The sequence below is a fragment of the Capricornis sumatraensis genome, chromosome 10 (genome assembly GCF_032405125.1).
Source record: "Capricornis sumatraensis isolate serow.1 chromosome 10, serow.2, whole genome shotgun sequence".
Lineage (NCBI taxonomy): Eukaryota > Metazoa > Chordata > Mammalia > Artiodactyla > Bovidae > Capricornis > Capricornis sumatraensis.
This window is the reverse complement of record NC_091078.1, coordinates 67126190-67143505: the sequence shown is the minus strand read 5'-3', so window position 1 is coordinate 67143505 and position 17316 is coordinate 67126190. Positions and strand designations below refer to the sequence as shown.

Sequence of the window (17316 nt, the reverse complement as noted above, 5' to 3'; positions counted from 1 at the left end):
CTGCCTGCAATGCAGGACACTCGGGTTCGATCCCTGGATCAGGAAGATCTGTGGGAGAAGGGAATGGCAACCCACTCCAGTGTTCTTGCCTGGATAATTCCGTGGACAGAGGAGCCTAGCATGATATAGTCCATGGGGTCACAAAGAGTCAGATGCGACTGAGCGACCTGAGCACACACACACACAGCAGCTGAACAACAACAACAAAAAGTAGCTACAGGGAAAGGGAGGTGACAGTGGCGCCGTGAGCAGAGAAGGAACATAGAAATTGACACGGCCATCACGAGGGGACTTAGTTCGAGGAAGTCCCTCACAGATAGGACTTAGGGTGCAGACGGAGGGGTGTGCCCCTAATAATGCCCCCCGACCTCCCCTTCTGCCCCCTCTGTGTCATGTAGATGGGTCTGGCAGGCAGGCTGTGGCTACTGCAGAAGTGGCGTGGAAACCCTCTGCCTCCACGCAGATGTGAAGCAATGGGTTTGGACTTTGAGCTAGAATTCCAGAGAGGATGCTGGGAGAAAGGGCAAGCGCGGCGTGGGGGTGGGGTGATAAGTCCCCGAGATGGAGATATTCCAGTGTCAGTCATGCTCTCAGCTTTTCTTTCCCAGGGCATTTTCTGGGAATGCACTCTGCCCTCTTATGAGAAAGAGCACTGCACCATCTCCTCCTCTCTCTGGGAGGCCGTGGCCTTGGTTAAGATGCTGCCTGGGCTCTGTAAGCCCTCAGCGTCGGGTGGATGAGGATACAACCAGTGCTGGCTTCTGATCCAACTCAGAAAGCTCTCCGCAGTTAGCTGACACCGTGGCCGAGTTCAAGCATGCCGGAGTGAGGGAGACGCACACAGGGATTTGGCACTTGCCTCGGGGTGGCTGGAAACAGCCTGTCAGCATCAGGGATGCGCCTCCCGCCGGCCAGGCGCGCTCGCACCCCCACCCTCGGCACCAGAGCTCGGGTTCGCGTCTGTGGCAGCTGCACAGAGCAGTTGCTCAGCTTAAGTTTCCACACCCAGGCTCACGCCCCGCCCTGCCCTCCGTCCTGCTCTCCGATGATCTGGAGGGTATGAAGCCACCCTCGCCTGAGTGCACAGGCAGCTTCCTTCTCTTTGGAGGCACTCAGGCTCTGGGAGACGGGTCTACAGGGACCTCCCAGCCCTCTGCTGGGAGTTCTCCATGCTCTCACCTCTGCCGAGGAGCGCTCAGCACTGTGTGTCATCGTTCGGGGAGCAAAGCTGTTATCTGATTGAAAGGAACTCACCTGCTAAGGCGGGTCCCCAGGACTCGGGTCCCCCTGAGGGTGCTCCTGGCGCGTGGTGGGTCCACCCACCTATAATCAAGTCTCCCCTTGGTTCGTTAGTCCAGGGGTGAATGCGGGGATTTGCATGTTTATACAGGTTTGTGTGTGTATATAAGGTGTTTGTTTACAGCCTCATTTCCCCCAATTCAGCAGATGTTTTAAACTCCAAGAACGCATTTTTCTCCCTTCCGTACCTTGGACTCACCTCCTGCGCCTTTGCCCACTGCAGCCCCCACTGGGCCGCCCTGCTTACCCCTCAGCCCCAGGCTCCATGTTCACCCCGGTGACTCCCCAGCCTTCACTCTTTCATCTCTCCTCTGCTCTGAACACGGACAGTGTCTGACAGAGCTGGACACAGCCAAGAGGCATGTGACCCCCTGGCCTTTACGAAGATGTTCTGAGTTTATTTTTATCAGGTACAAGTATTCAGGATTCTTTAACATGTATCTCTTCTCAAGAAAGTCTAGTAGCTACTAGACTGTTCCTCATATGAGAATGAGGAAAAGATCCTAGCAGTTAGGTACAGCCATTCATAGTTAACAATTATGCGGTGAACCAAGCTCTTGGCTTCTCCTTTCACAAACCTGCTTTTCTGCAGGACCCCAGTGTTACCACCTAGAAAATGAGGAGGCTGAATCGGAGGGTTTCTTGGGCCATCTTTAGCTCCATAATTCCACTCTCAAACAACTCCTAGGGTCTGTGTAAGGAGTGGACGTGGGTGTCAGGAGGGAGACAGGAGACCCACATGGACACGGCAGTGAACTTTGGGGTAAGAGTGCAAGGGGGGCAGGTTGGTAACATGGGGTGGCTGGAAAGGAGTGAGGAATTCGGAGAATCTATGCTTGGCAGATCCTCTCTTCCTCCCAGACGTGTTCAGGCTTTGGGCACCTTCCTTCCAAACCCCTCTCAGGTCAGGGTGATGCTGGCGGCCCGCCCTGAGCTCTCACTGAAGCCATACGGTCATCTTCCCATCACTTGATCCTCAGGGGGTCCAGACCGAGCTGGTCTTCGGTCCAGAGGAGCCGCCCAGCACATGGTGTTGACAGGGACACAGCTACAGGTGAAACAGTGGCACAGGGAGGCTCATGGGTGTGCATAGGGCATATGTTCAAAGACAAACACCAAATATTTTGCCCTGAAACAATAGCAAAGAACTTTGGAAAGCCTGTTAAGTAGGCTAAAAACAAACCAACAACAATAACAAAAACAAACAAAACTGTCATTGTATAAAGGTATTAAGAGACCAAAGTTTAAACTCATGGAATCCAAAAGAGAACAGAAGAAAGACCAAGAAAAATTGTCAAAACCCTGTGCGTGACCACAAGGAACCTTCTGGTGGATTGCTTAGCTAACTGGACGTGCCCAGGAGGCTGCCTGAGCAGAATGTCCTGAGCCAGCTGGGGAGGAGGGCGGGCTCGCCTGGAGGTTCTTCCTGAGGAATCTCCAGCCAGCCAGCCTGCCCTGCCCTGCCCTGCTCGGCACAGCAGCGCCTCCCTCACACCCGCCCTGACCTTTCTCCCCTCCTCTATAATCCTGGGCTTCCTCCACCCAGCAGCCTGGGTACCCAGGGCCCAGCGGTGCCTCTCTGACTGATGGGCTCTGCCATCTCAAGGCCCCAGTGCAGGCCCAGCATCCCTTCACCTGAGGGTCCACAGTGACATAGAACGGTGGCTCTGCAGCTGGCCTTGCCTAGGGATTTCATCAGAAATGGGTGCGGTCCTCGCTCTGGCGAGGGCCCGGCTCTGTTACACTGTATCATCCAAGAACAACTATTAACCAAGTCTGGGAAGGGTGAGTGGTCATTCCAGCCCAGCTGAAGATTATATAACAGGGCCCGTCTGGGTGATGTCGGCTGAGACGAGAGCAGACCGGGCTCATGCCTGTACTCGGGGCCGGCCTGGGCAATCTTCACGTGGCTCCACCAGAAAGAGAGAAATCCCGGCGTCTGAAATCTGGGAAAGGAAGAACTCACTCACGTGGGATCGAGTGCTACACCTGGAGTCAGCATCTCAGACGACAGACCAGCTCTGTGACCTTGGGCTGCTGACACTGACCTACAATACTTTTGCATCGTACTTTCCAGTTGACAGACACATTCTCACAGCCATTTGATTCTCATATTAACCCTGTGAAGCAGCTTTCAAAAAAAGGGAAGCAGAGACCCGGGTTGGTTGGCTGACTTGCCCAGCTCGCTGCCCTGTGAATACTCTGGGCATCTGGGCTTCACTTCCTGACTCCAGGACACGGCTCCTGCCCATTGACACACTGACAGCTTGGGGCTGCTGCAGAAACCAACTTCTGACATACTGGGACGTGGATCCTTGAACTAGGGTCTGGCATCCCTCATAGCTTAGTTGGTAAAGAACCTGCCTGCAATGCAGGAGACCTGGGTTCAATTCCTAGGTTGGGAAGATCCCCTGGAGGAAGAAATAGCAACCCACTCCAGTATTCTTGCCTACAGAAACCCAGGGATAGAGGAGCCTGGCAGGCTACAGTCCATGGGGTCCCAACAGTTGGACATGACTTAGCGACTAAACCACCACCAACAAATTCCAGGTGTGGGATCCTTTTTTTTTTTTTAATTTAAGAGATTTTACTTTTTTACAGAAGTTTTAGGTTTACAGAACTGCTGAACAAAAAGTCGTGAGTTCTCATGTGCCCCCTTCTCCCTACCTTGCCTGCCAGTTCCCCTCTTAGTAACTTTTGTTTACTATGGTGTAGTTACAATTGGTAAGCTAATATACAGTAATTATTAACTAAAGATGGTATTTTACACCAGGGTTTGTGCTTGTGTTGTGCTCTGTCTATTCATCACTACCACCCCCAACCGCTGATTTTTTTTTTACCTTTGGGATTCACTGTTTTAGGGTTGTTTTTTTTTTTTGTCTTTTTAAATGTATCATAGATACTATAAGTGGCAATTTTGGAATCATTGAGCATAGCGATCATTATCATTGTTTTTCACCCAGAGTAACAAATTCTGGGTTTTGTTTGTTTTCTCTTATCTTAGGAAAGAGCTCTGAAGATTATTTTCTTCCTCTGTAATGCAAATAATCACCTTAACTTGGGCTTCCTAGGTTCTGCTGCTGCTGCTAAGTCGCGTCAGTTGTGTCCGACTCTGTGCGACCCCATAGATGGCAGCCCAACAGGCTCCTCTGTCCCTGGAATTCTCCAGGCAAGAATACTGGAGTGGGTTGCCATTTCCTTCTCCACTGCGTGAAAGTGAAGTCGCTTAGTCGTGTCCAACTCTTAGCGACCCCATGGACTGTAGCCCACCAGGCTGCTCCATCCATGGGGTTCTCCAGGCAAGAGTACTGGAGTGGGGTGCCATTGCCTTCTCCGCCTAGGCTGTGCAGTGGTAAAGAATTTACCTGCCAATGCAGGAGACTCAGGTTCTATCCCTTGGTCAGGAAGATCCCCTGGAGAAGGGAATGGCAACCCACTGTAGGATTCCTGCCTGGGGAATCCCATGGACAGAGGAGCTTTGTGGGCTGCAGTCCGTGGGGGTCGCAAAGAATAGGACACAACTGAGTGCACGCACACACAATCACCTTCCCTCACAAGAGAGGCAAATGTTTAAGGTTTATTGAGTGTAATATATTCCTGCTGTAGAAGAGTTAAGGGTTATCTTCAGTCTTCCTCCTCCACCCTCTTCCAGGCATTTTCTGGGGGTTTGGATACATGAAGCCAGGAGTCTGTTTCCAGGCTGCCCCTCCCCCGCTTTGGTTCACTCCAGCCATCCCCAGGCACACTGGGAAATCCAGTCTTTCATCTTGCTTGGTAAGATAAGGTGCAGTGCCTCTGACATTTGCTTTGAAAGGACCATCTCTGCTCTCCTGAATCTTCCCCAAGGGGATTCTGAAGGGTGGAGGGGACTCTGTGGCTTACAGGTCAATTTTCCTGGGACCCATCTTCTGGCCAGTGATCCTGTCTTTTATCCTCATGACCCCACCAAAAAAAAAAAAAACTTGCAATTCTGTAGTCTGGCTGTGAAAGAATAACGGATTTAGCCATAAATGCTATGTTGTTTACATGGTAAACAAAACTCTACCATCAGTGGACTTTCTCTGAGGAGGTAACTGATGATCTCAGCTGTCTTTCTTAGAACTGCCTCTTCAGTTGAACCTGGGAAGAGGGAGAAAAAAAAAAAAAAACACTTCTCAGAATGATTAGCATTTGCATCATACAATCCAACTTCCTCTCCTCCTCTCTCTCTCTCTCTTTCTCTCTCACACACACACATACACACACCCTCCCTCTTTCCAGTCAAGAACGTTTCAAGAGGTCAGTGCCGCCCCCGTGTCTAAAACTTCAGTGTTTGCTTTGCAGGGACTTTTCCAACTTTACCTAGAAAAGAACTAACCAGAACCTTAGCACTTGTGGTCAGCCTGCTTCCGGCTGTGGCTTGAGTCGGTTTGTCTGCTCTGACAGAGGAAGTGCTTGCTGTGACGGGAACCGCACTGGCGGGATTGTAGGACTGGGGCAGACAGTGCCTAAGGACATTGGTATGTGAGGTGCCAGCAGCAAGGAGGGCGAGCGAAGCACAGAGGGGCTCCCAGACCCAGGGCGACAGATGCGGCCGACAGACAGGCGGTGCAGCCACCAGCCCTCGCCCAGCCCCACCCTCCTGACCACACACACCCGCCAAGATGAGTTCATGTATAAACAACATGTCTTCGCTGGAGATGACTTTCTCAAAAGTTCAGTAGAAGCTGGGCCCCTGAGACATGTTTTTGACCTGGAATAGACGTGAAGGTGGGATTTTTGCAAGCGTTCAGAGACCTTCAGAGTCTGGCTGGCTAGAGAGGCAGGGGTGCGCACTTCGCAGGAGTCAGAGTGCTCTAACCAGCTCAGTGTTTGGTGTGAAAGGCTGAGCTAGATTGAAGTCACTTCTCTCTCTGCTCCTCTGCTAAGGCTGGAACAGTCTTAGGATTTTTCCTGTAGATTCGGATCTCAGTGTGGCCAGGTCGTGCTGGTGAGGAGCCTTCACACTGCACTGGAATTTATCCTACCGCACAGGATGTAAAACCCAGTGGAAATGGAGAGCACAGTTTGGCCAGAATAGCTAATTTTAACTCGTTGGTAATTTGAGATTTGACTTAACGGCCAGGATGATTATTTAAGTAAAATACTGGCTACACCAAGGATCTCAAATTTTTGGTACACACCCATGTCAGGGCAAAAGAACTAATGACACCCACTGGCCAGAGCACTCAGGTTCCCTTGCTTGGGGTTTTGGTGGGGCCCCCAACTCTGCTTCTTACTGTTAGATGTAAATGTTAGAGGAGGGCTACAAGGGAGAAACTTGAAGGTGGTCACCGGGAAGTATCTAGACCAGGAAATCCTGTCCCTCCGTTTGCACTGAAGACTCTCATGAGATGGAGAATGAAGACTTATCACTAGGATCCAGGCACAGGGTCCAAAGAGACCTGTAGAAAGGATGACGTTTCTATAAAATCATGGGATTTTACCTTTAAATCTGATTCATGTTCTGCTCCAGGGCATATTGTGAGGCCAATATATTTTCAATCGTTAACTGTTGACTAAGATGGACATTCAAATGATATGCGTTTTTTCTGTCCATGGTTTTGCGTAGCCCTCAGACGGGGTCTTCATCCCCAGGAGTACAGGGAACCAATGTACAGAAGCACAGAGAAAGCGAAAGCAAACAGCATCAGAGTGCATCTCTTGACCCTTGAGGGGAGGAGCACAGATGCCAGCAGCAGCCACCTTAGGGCCAGTGGAGCCCGTTCACCAGTCCAGCAGACACTGGGCACTGAGCGCTTGGAGCTGAGACTGCAGTGGGGTCCGTGGAAGTGCGGAGCCATGCCCTGCAGCCACACTACCGCCCCCTGGGGATATAGGGACCTTGCCATCCTGTCTCTAGACCCTCAGCACTCAGCCCTGTGCCAGGCACAGAAATTATCAATGGTCTTTTCAGTAATCAGTTGTTGGATGGGGACTGTATTTTGCATGTGTCAGAGGCCTTTCTGAAACCGTTGCTTAGGAGTCAAGGGATCACATCATACACCCCACGGAAGAAGGTATGAATCCACTGTGAACAAAGTCTCTTTTCCATCCATAGTTGTTGGGTCACTTGCTCTTTAAGAAGAAACTGTTCTTTAAGGTACGTGCAGACTTTGCATCAATTTTCTGTATTCTTTTGAAGACCTGTTTAATGTGGATTTTGTTTGGAAAGCTGTTTTCTATTTTTGTGGAGGATTCGCTAAGCCAATGCACATGAAAGATCTGAGAGCCAGGTTTGAGGTGAATCCTCTGGCCATTTTCAGCAGTTCCTCTGTATGTCAGGCACTGGTGACTGCTCACCTTCGCCCCAGCGCCTCACCAGGCAGGGGCTCCTGGTCACTTTCTGCCCTTCCTCACCACCTGCTGTCCCTGCTGCCTCCCTGCCTTACCAGTCCAGCTGTCCAGCCAGCATCACACACGGGCCCGCCAAAGTCTGTCTGCTCTCCTCCCCAGCTCAGACCACTCTGGTTTTCCAGGCTGTGCGCAACCGCCTGCTGAGTAGCCCTCGTGGTGACCCCTTGTGTGGCCAAGTACAAACCTTCCCCGAGACCCAGACCTTCCAGGAAGAGGACATCAGCCACTCACAGCCCCCACAGTCACGTCCGATGTTGACCTGACTCTCACTCCCTTGACACAACCTAGCTGCTTTCTTCAGTTCTGCTTTTTAACAGAAACAGCCACTCTCCTTAACTAAACTGCAAGCACTCTGATGGGCGGAACCCTGGCTCATACTTAGGTTTCAAAGCCATGACCACCTTAACAACATCTAGGAGGTAGGGACCAAGTGCGGGGGCTTCGCTGCTGGGTCGCCAACACCAAGTATGTAAAGACTCCTGAAGCAGTTGCATTTCTTAAAATGTTTTCTTCCGAGAGTGCTTATGCTTTTGAGTTGAATCCAAAGAACTAGCAAATATTTCCTTCCAGATATACTCAGCAATAGCAGCTTACAGTTTGTAAACACCAGGTCATTCTCAGGGTCTCCTGTGAAATACAGGGATTTCCTTCTTCCCCACCCTCTACCAGTCATCCTCTCTTCTGGGGCTGGTTCTGCGCTACCATCTTGCAACACCCTCCCAACAGGATGTCTGTGGTATCCCCATGGATGGTGTGTCTATGTGCTCTTCAGAGTCTGACGGTTTCAGTGGGACTTTGTGTCTTTCCTCTTTACCTTGCTTCCTCAGGAGTCAGTGTGCAGACACGTGGAGTCATCCCTTCGGAAGTCCGGCCTCGGGTGCTTGGCCGGTCCCCAGCAGTTGTGCTTATGGTCCACCAGCCTGGCCCACCCATCTCTCCTCCTGTCACGGGGCTTGAGCCGTCTATGAGCATCAGTAACGCCCAGACCCCTGTCCCCTCCATGCGCCGTCTCCTGATCAGTCGGGCCATTCCTCCCTGAGAGGGACAGAGAGGGAAGGTGTGGTGATGACTCGGGGTGGTGAGTGTCATCAGTGACAGCTGACCATATGCCTTTCAGCATCGCTACTGTGCTTAAGCATTTTCAGATGTCTGCTCTCCTCTTCTTCGCTGTAGACACACAGCAGGGAACCGATGCAGCCATGGCAACAGTCCAGAGTTCTAGGCTGGTCGTCCTCAAGATGGAGTGTATTTGTCAAATGCTCTTTTGCCTACTTCTCCGTCTGTGGAGGGACGCTGATGAGAGCTAGTGGAGGCTACTGTCGGCACACGTGAAGGGAATGGTGGTCAGGGCGTGTGGCACAGGCAGGGAGACAGTGTCATATTCCTCCTCCCACGTGCATTCTAAACACTTGAGATTCACCGTGTAAGCATTAGTTACCAGGCCACCCAGGAAGCAGTGGATTGACCATTCCTTGCATCCACGAGTATTTATCCAGGGTCTTCTGTGTTTTAGTCTCTGTACTCAGGTGGCTCCTGGTCTCAGGATGCAGGCAGGCTAGAGGATCCCCCCATGTCTTAAGCAAATGCTTTGAAGCAGACGGGACACCTGTGCCAGTGTGGTGCCTTCTTTGTGAAACTATCAACTAGTTCTTGTTTGGCGTCTATATTGCTAGATCTCATTAGGTCAAGACATGGTCGTCTTGCTTTTTAATGTTTAGACATGTCTTGTGGGATTTTGTTCTTGATTTCGAGTATGTTGATGCCTTGTATTGTGTATGACAGGTTGGCAAACTCCAGCCTGTAGGTCAAAGTGGGCCCTCTGCCAGCATTTGTGAAGTCTTCTTGGGAAACAGCTACCCCATTCACTTGTGTCTATGGCTGTTTGGGGGCTACATGGTGGATTCATTGTGACAGAGTCCATATGGTCCAGAAAGCCAAAGATCCTATCAGAAAATACTACCCGGAAAAAGTCTGCTGACTTCAGGTGTACACAAAGCACCAATAGCAAATTCTGCATGTGTGTGTTGGGGGGTGGGGGGGGGGGTGGTCATGATTGTGTTAGAATGTTTATTAGAATTTATCCCGATGAGATCAGAATGGCCCAGAAGAAACGTGGTAGCACGTGGATGTGGAAGAAGTAGGTTTTCCTCCCCTTACCTCCAGCTGATGAAGCTTCTCTGTGGTTCATTCCTACCTTTCTGTACAGCACTCGTCTGTAAAGTTTACTTTTTAGGAGAAGTGGGAGAAAAGCAGATGTGGGCAGAAAGAAGTGAGGTGGGAGGAAGAGTCTTGTCCATTCTGTTAACCAGCAGTGAGAAATGGTGTTGACAGGTATGAGCAATAGGTATTAAAAGAAAGGGTGGACCTCTGACTTACTTGCAGTAATGTCTTTTCACATTAAAATAACAAATATAAATCTTCTCCTTAATGTGTAAATGCAGAACCAATATTCTTGAAGTATTTGTTATGAATTCTAAGCTGCTCTGTATAGTTGAGTTGAACACATGTTCATCATCACAAATTTCATGTAACCCCCTAAGAGTATCCTTTGGCTCTCTTCAGAGTACATATGTGTTTTAGTCCTAAAAGTCCAGTTCTCTTCAGACACGGGAGCATTAAAGGGGACATCTGTTTCTCTTTCAAGTTTGTAATTTGATTGCAGTCACCAAGCATTGAATCTGCCTGCCCTACCTTCGGGTAATATTGATGAAGGGACCAAAATCTCACTTAGATTAAGGGTCCAGTTTTGTGCTGGTAAATGTTTGGGAAAAGAGGGGGAACTGATTTGTTGTGTTTGCCACTTTGAATACTAACACCATGGCCATTTCAGGTGACAAATGTGATGTTACTGAAAGCAGAGTTGTAAAGAGTTACGCAGTTGGACCCTATTACAGTGTTTCCATCATACAGACATGATAGAGGTGAACAACCTCAAGAGCATGGATAGAAATAAAATGTGGGAAATGAAAAAAAAAGAAGAGTGGAGATGATGAGGGGAGGAGACTGAATGGGTCTTTCTTGCACCAACCAGGCCAGCCATTTCAGGCGTGGAGGAGCAGGAGGCAAGAGGTGAGGGGAGGCAAGAGGTGAGGGGTGGTGGTCGTTAAGTTCACAAAGAGGGCAACTGAACCCACTCTCCGTTTGCAGCCTCTTGACAGTCGTCTACCAAAAGCACACCCATACACGTTGCTGGTAAATCCCGCAACACTCGGATCTTAAAATCCACTTACTTCTAGAGTGTTTGTTTGCAAATGATTTTGGAGTTTAAGTTGGGGAAGATGTACAGAATCTCTGAGGATGGATGGTGGTGAGGGTCGCACAGCAGAGTGGATGCTCTTAATGCACTGAACTGTACACCTCAAAGTGACTACCGTGGTAAGTTGTATTGTGTATACGGGACCACAGTTTTAAGACTCAGATCTCCTTGGCTCTGTAATTTGCAGAGATCACAGATGGAACGGCAGTGTTCATATTCGGAGTAGAGGAACTTTGGAAACCCACTTTGACCCATGTGTAATTTTACAGTGATTTCTTCTAGGAATTAAGAGAGTTTCCTTACACTCAATTACAAAGATATTTACTGAATTTTTTTTTTAATACACAGTGCAGTACATGAGTTCTGTAGCAGGCAGAGACAGCCTGACGAGCGATGCTGCCAAGACAGGATGGCATGGGAAGAGTGCCTCTGTGGTCTTTGCTGGTAGAAGTGACGCCCTCTTTTTTCCGTCTGGGTTCTAGGAAAGAAACCTAGACTGGTTCCCGAGGATGAGAGCCATGTCCCTGGTCAGCAGCGATTCGGAAGGAGAACAGAATGAGCTGAGGAACCTGCAGGAGAAGCTGGAGTCCACCATGAAGCTTGTCACCAACCTCTCTGGACAGCTGTCAGAACTAAAGGATCAGGTAAAGAAAAGAACCCTACCTGCCTACACACATACACACACCACTACGATACACACCAGATTTGGTGAGGGGGAAAAAAAACTAGTGCTCATGTTATAATGCTGAAGTTTGTCATCTGGACGAAAAAGGAAATGGGTGAGAAGCCCATTCGGTCCATCAGTTTCCCCTCCGTTCCCTCCTGGCTGCCCCTTTGACAGGATAAGCCTGTGACACTACTTTCAGTGCTGCTCAGGACGAGGTTTTAACGTGACAAACAAAACCAGAAAATGAGAAAATGCGAACTACTTCAGTGAAGTGCTGTCCAGAAAAACACACTGTAAAACTGTCCCGTCTTCTTCACTGACGGAAGATGGCAAGCTGTTTCTGGCTTTTCTTTTCAGCCCTCAGAACTATCAGGTCCTCTCCCCAGGTACTTACATTCAGCATCCAGGGGATAAACCCTAGTCCAGGAAGAGCCCCATCCTCACTGACTGGCTGCCGTCATCCAGGCAGTGAGGCAGCTGCTGGGAGTGGGACAGGGAGCACTCTGAACGCACCCCTGCCCTCCCTGGGCTTAGCCGTCCACACGCGTGCTGCTGCGTCCTGCCCCCGTCCCTAAGATAAACGCCTTGCCCCTGTAACTAAGCTGGGGCAAGGGGGCATTCTTTGTGCCCTCTCCTGGCCCCCTTAAAACAAGCACTCACAGTCACCAGGTGATGAGCTCTGTGCTGGGAGAACCTGTGCTCAGCTGCATTGATTGGGATCACCCTGCACACCGTGCTAAAAGCTTTTTAATCAGTTCCATACGTGAGATTATACATTTTACACAGCAGCAGTTACCAGGCCAGGCTGGCCCGGAGATAAGTGGTAAGGTAGACCCACAGCTGCTTGATTACTCTGGGGAACATAATAACTAGTATAATAACTAGTGACGCTCCACCTAGGGTAAACTCTTCTTGGAGGTGGTTTCCATGGCACTTTCAGCAGTCCTACTTTGCATTATGTTTCTTTGCCAACTAAATTATTCCAAACTGAGCCCCAGGATACTCTCTGGCCTCAAATTCATTTCTTTCACTTGTATTAAGGTGCAAGTAAAAAGACTAATGAGAAAGCCTTATTTCTGAAGGCTATCTGTGGTGCTGAGCTGGGAAGCCCCCTAAAATGAGTAATAACCTGCACAAGTAGAACTTGTAGAGATATAACTAGTTTCCTTTGCTAATTGTTTTATTGAGTCTTTAACCCTGCTGTGAAACACTTGACAAATGGTCCCCAGAACTACAGTGATGCACGAGTCTGTCTGCTACGGCTGCTTCTGTTACCCTCCCACCCGCGAGTGAGGCGAGCTCTTTAATGCATGGAGCGATGCTTGAGCTCCCTTCCTCTCCCTTAGAGCTGTGGCTGTAAGAATCGCCATTAAATCAGGTACTTTAAATTAGATGCCAAAAAGTCGTAAGAGAAACTGATCTAATATAGACCTAAATAAAGGAAGCAATTAGCTTTCTATACAGTGCCATCTGTAAACACGTCTGGAGCTATTATTGGGTAGTCTGTGGTAGTAAATGCCACACAAGTAGGCCTGGCCTGTCCTCTCACCACTAAGAATCTGGGGTGTTGAATTGCTCCCTGAAGGTGGTTCTGAAGCTGCTTCAGTGATGGACACTTCGCAAAGCAGTGAACTTGGCCTAAGGAGTGAGTGGAGCTGAGGAATTCACCCAGAATCATAGGTGTACGAGGTACCCAAGACCCCGGAGGGCACTGGACCCCATTCCATCGTTTTGTTTTGTTGTTGTTGAGATACTAAGATACACAGCAGGCTGTTGGGAAATTTACCCAACTTTACCCGAAAACAGCAGGCAGGAGCTCTTGGTCTTACAGGCTGGGCTTGAGTTTCCCTTGTTTTGTTTCCTCATTGTACCCTGTTTGCCTTTCATGGTTGACTGTTTCAATTCTTACTCATTTTTTTTAAGAGTTAGAGTTTCAGAAGTCACATCATATATCAATATTTAAACATTACGAAGGATACATTCATTGCCATGTTACATAACTGATCATAGAGACTTGGCATCAGGATTGTTTCTATGAAGCCAGAATTTGGCTTGAACAAACTATGTAAAACTATGATTACGTATGAGCTAAGGTTCATTAAGTGACAGCAAAACCAGTGTGGTTTAAACTGCTTGGTTTCAGCTCTTGTTACGTTTTTGTTTTAAAGTGAGCCGTTGGAACCACCCTTCAGAAAACCTTACCCTTATGAATGAATTTGAAATTGAACTATTTTTTCCTTGAAGATGTTATAGGCTAAAAAGAAATAGGAAACCAGTAACTTATTCTAAAGTACCTTTTACCAGGATTGATCTGCTTAGGTTTTAAGATGTCCAGAATTACAGGAAAAACTCAGCATTACTGCTTTTACTGGTGGAAACTTGGTTCTTACAGAAGGAATTAGTCAACAGTTTCTTTTGACTTAGTAGCAAAGCTTTAAAGCATTTTTTGGAGAATCAACTTGGTGAAAAGATTCACATTTTGTTAATTTGGTGTGTAACAATCCTAAAGATTTCTTAACCTTTTCTGCATAAGAAGTCATGCAGATAGGCAGCGAACTGCTGGTTCTTAAATGGTAATTGTGAGAATTCTTGCTCTCCAAAGGGAAAAAAGTTTTGAATTAAAAAATGAAAAGCCCACAAATGATTAATGAACAAGAAACTCTGTGATAAGATATTTTTTAAACCAGCTATGAAAGAATACCATTCAGTAGTAACAGTGCTGGAAAATACAAAAATTGCTTCATCACTTAGGTATTTTTTCAGATCTTCTGGTCCAAAAAAGCAGCATAATGGAGCAAAGATAGTTGAATGTCTTTGGCTTTGATCTTTATTGTTATTGACCTCTCTGGTGGTGGTGGTCTTCAAATACCAGTTTGAGAAGAAAAAGTTCTTATCAAGGATACTAGTAAAACCCTGGTTAGTGGCTTTTCCATTACTGCCAAGAACAGTTAACTAAAATTACTGTTCTAAGTGTTAATTCATGATGCTGCTCATCTTCAAGTTTCCCCTCCCAAGAGATTCTGAATACAAATGTGATTCTAAAATGTTATGGAAAACCCCCAAAGAACTTTCTGGCCAATCCAGTAGTTGTTAGGAATACTACTAGTGCTTGAAATTCTTACCATATTAACATGGTATATTGTTTGGTGTTTTTCATGCAAGAGGGTTATTATCTTGTTCACTACATAAAGAAGGAAGGAATAACATGATCAGAAGAATTCCTCACAGTTGGAAAATGGGATATTAAACCTCACCTGAAGGTCTGTGTTCCTTAGCCTGTGTTGGAATCACAGAAGAGGCCGTAGGTAACACCTGCCCTCTAGGATACTTTGATCTATCCAGAAAGAAGCAGACCTCGAACAATAGGATACAGCAGGAAAAGTACTAGGGCCCATCTGCCAGAATGAAGCCCGTCTCATGGGGCAGGCGGGGCCTGGGGTGTCAGAGGAGTTGAGCTCCTGCAGCTTGCTGCTGCTGCTGCTAAGTCACTTCAGTCGTGTCCGACTCTGTGCGACCCCATAGACGGCAGCCCACCAGGCTCCACCGTCCCAGGGATTCTCCAGGCAAGAACACTGGAGTGGGTTGCCATTGCCTTCTCCAATGCAGGAAAGTGAAAAGTGAAAGTGAAGTCGCCTACAGCTTGAGGAGGTAACTTCTAAGCTAACAAGGAGGCGCAGCAAGAGGGGCAGCCCTGGAGGGGCGTCAGCATGAGCAACGGCATGAAAGTGCATGGCATGCTCCAGCAAAGGCACTGTGCACCGGGCCTTTCACCACTTCTAGCCACCATTTACTAAGCACCTGTGGGGTGCAGCCCTAGGGTCTGGGGTTACAACGCTGAGCTGAACCTATTCTCCTTCAAGGAACTAAGAGTCTGGAGTGGGAGACAAATAGGTAGACAGATTAGAATTCAACCTGATAAGTATGTAACAGAAATCTGAAAGTTGGCTCAGGGAGTAAAGAAAAAGGCAGCACTTCATTCTGCCGGACCTGAGGGAGAGGATCTGAGTCACTGCCATGGAAGCCTCAGGAATGGTCATGCAGAAGCGTGCGAGAGAGTCTATCAGGGGAGCTCAAGAGGACCACTGCACTGGGGACCAAGAGTGTGACTGTCTGTATGTTTATAGTGAGTCAGTATACCTGCTTTTGAGAGAGGTTTCAGCTGTACTTTTCAGTATTTTAGGCTCGTCCTTAGCAGCATGACTGATTGTATAGGACTGTAAATATCAGTTAGATCAAGGCTAGTGGAGGTGATGGAATTCCAAGTGAGCTATTTCAAATCCTAAAAGATGATGCTGTGAAAGTGCTGCACTCAGTATGCCAGAAAATTGGAAAACTGGAAAAGGTTTTCATTCCAATCCCAAAGAAAGGCAATGCCAAAGAATGCTCAAAGTACCGAACAATTGCACTCATCTCACACACTAGTAAAGTAATGCTCAAAGTTCTCCAAGCTAGGCTTCAGCAATACGTGGACTGTGAACTCCCTGATGTTCAAGCTGGTTTTAGAAAAGGCAGAGGAACCAGAGATCAAATTCCCAACATCTGCTGGATCATCAAAAAAGCAAGAGAGTTCCAGAAAAATATCTACTTCTGCTTTATTGACTACACCAAAGCCTTTGACTGTGTGGACCATGACAAACTGTGGAAAATTCTTAGAGATGGAAATACCAGACCACCTAACTGGCCTCCTGAGAAATCTGTATGCAAGTCAAGAAGCAACAGATAGAACTGGACATGGAACAACAGACTGGTTCCAAATCAGGAAAGGAGTACATCAAGGCTGCATATTGTCACCCTGTTTATTTAACTTATATGCAGAGTACATCATGAGAAATGCTGGGCTGGAAGAAGCACAAGCTGGAATCAAGACTGCCAGGAGAAATATCAATAACCTCAGATATGCAGATGACACCACCCTTAGGGCAGAAAGTGACGAAGAACTAAAGAGCCTCTTGATGAAAGTGAAAGAGGAGAGTGAAAAAGTTGGCTTAAAGCTCAACATTCAGAAAACTAAGATCATGGCATCTGGTCCCATCTCTTCATGGAAAATAGTGGAGAAACAGTGGCAGACATTATTTTTGGGGGCTCCAAAATGACTGCAGCCATGAAATTAAAAGATGCTTACTCCTTGGAAGGAAAGTCATGACCAACCTAGACAGCATATTAAAAGGCAGAGACATTACTTTGTCAACAAAGGTCCATCTGGTCTATGGTTTTTCCAGTGGTCATGTATGGATGTGAGAGTTGGACTATAAAGAAAGCTGAGTGCCAAAAAATCGACGCTTTTGAACTGTGGTGTTAGAGAAGACTCTTAAGAGTCCCTTGGACTCAAGGAGATCCAACCAGTCCATCCTAAAGGAAATCAGTCCTGGGTGTTCATTGGAAGGACTGATGTTGAAGCTGAAACTCCAGTACTTTGGCCACCTGATGCAAAGAGCTGACTCATTTGATAAGGCCCTGATGCTGGGAAAGATTGAAGGCAGGAGGAGAAGGGGATGACAGAGGAAGAGATGGTTGGATGGACATGAGTTTAGGTAAACTCCAGGAGTTGGTGATGGACAGGGAGGGCTGGCATGCTGCGGTCCATGGGGTCGCAGAGTCAGACACGACTGAGCCACTGAACTGAGAGATCAGTTGTGGTGACTGGAGTTTCCAGGCTGCTGAGAATCGGAGTAGCCACGGCCTTACTGTGACAGGAAAGCAGGCTGCAGCTTCCGTGTGC

General features: G+C 48.0%; 1 protein-coding gene and 1 long non-coding RNA gene across 5 annotated transcripts in view; one reads left to right on the top strand and one right to left on the bottom strand.

Annotated features, from left to right (window-relative positions):
• Nucleotides 1–17316, top strand: part of ITPR1 (inositol 1,4,5-trisphosphate receptor type 1) — a 321362-nt gene that overhangs the window by 299224 nt on the left and 4822 nt on the right. For all 4 annotated transcript variants that reach the window (XM_068981702.1, XM_068981699.1, XM_068981700.1 and 1 more), the window contains one exon: nt 11413–11574. In XM_068981702.1, the coding sequence (XP_068837803.1) occupies nt 11413–11574 (162 nt within the window). The remainder of the gene's footprint in view (nt 1–11412; nt 11575–17316) is intronic.
• The window catches only part of LOC138086973 (uncharacterized), a 55866-nt gene continuing 43461 nt past the window's right edge, over nt 4912–17316 (bottom strand). The window contains exon 3 of the long non-coding RNA XR_011145467.1: nt 4912–5418. This is a non-coding gene — a long non-coding RNA (uncharacterized lncRNA). The remainder of the gene's footprint in view (nt 5419–17316) is intronic.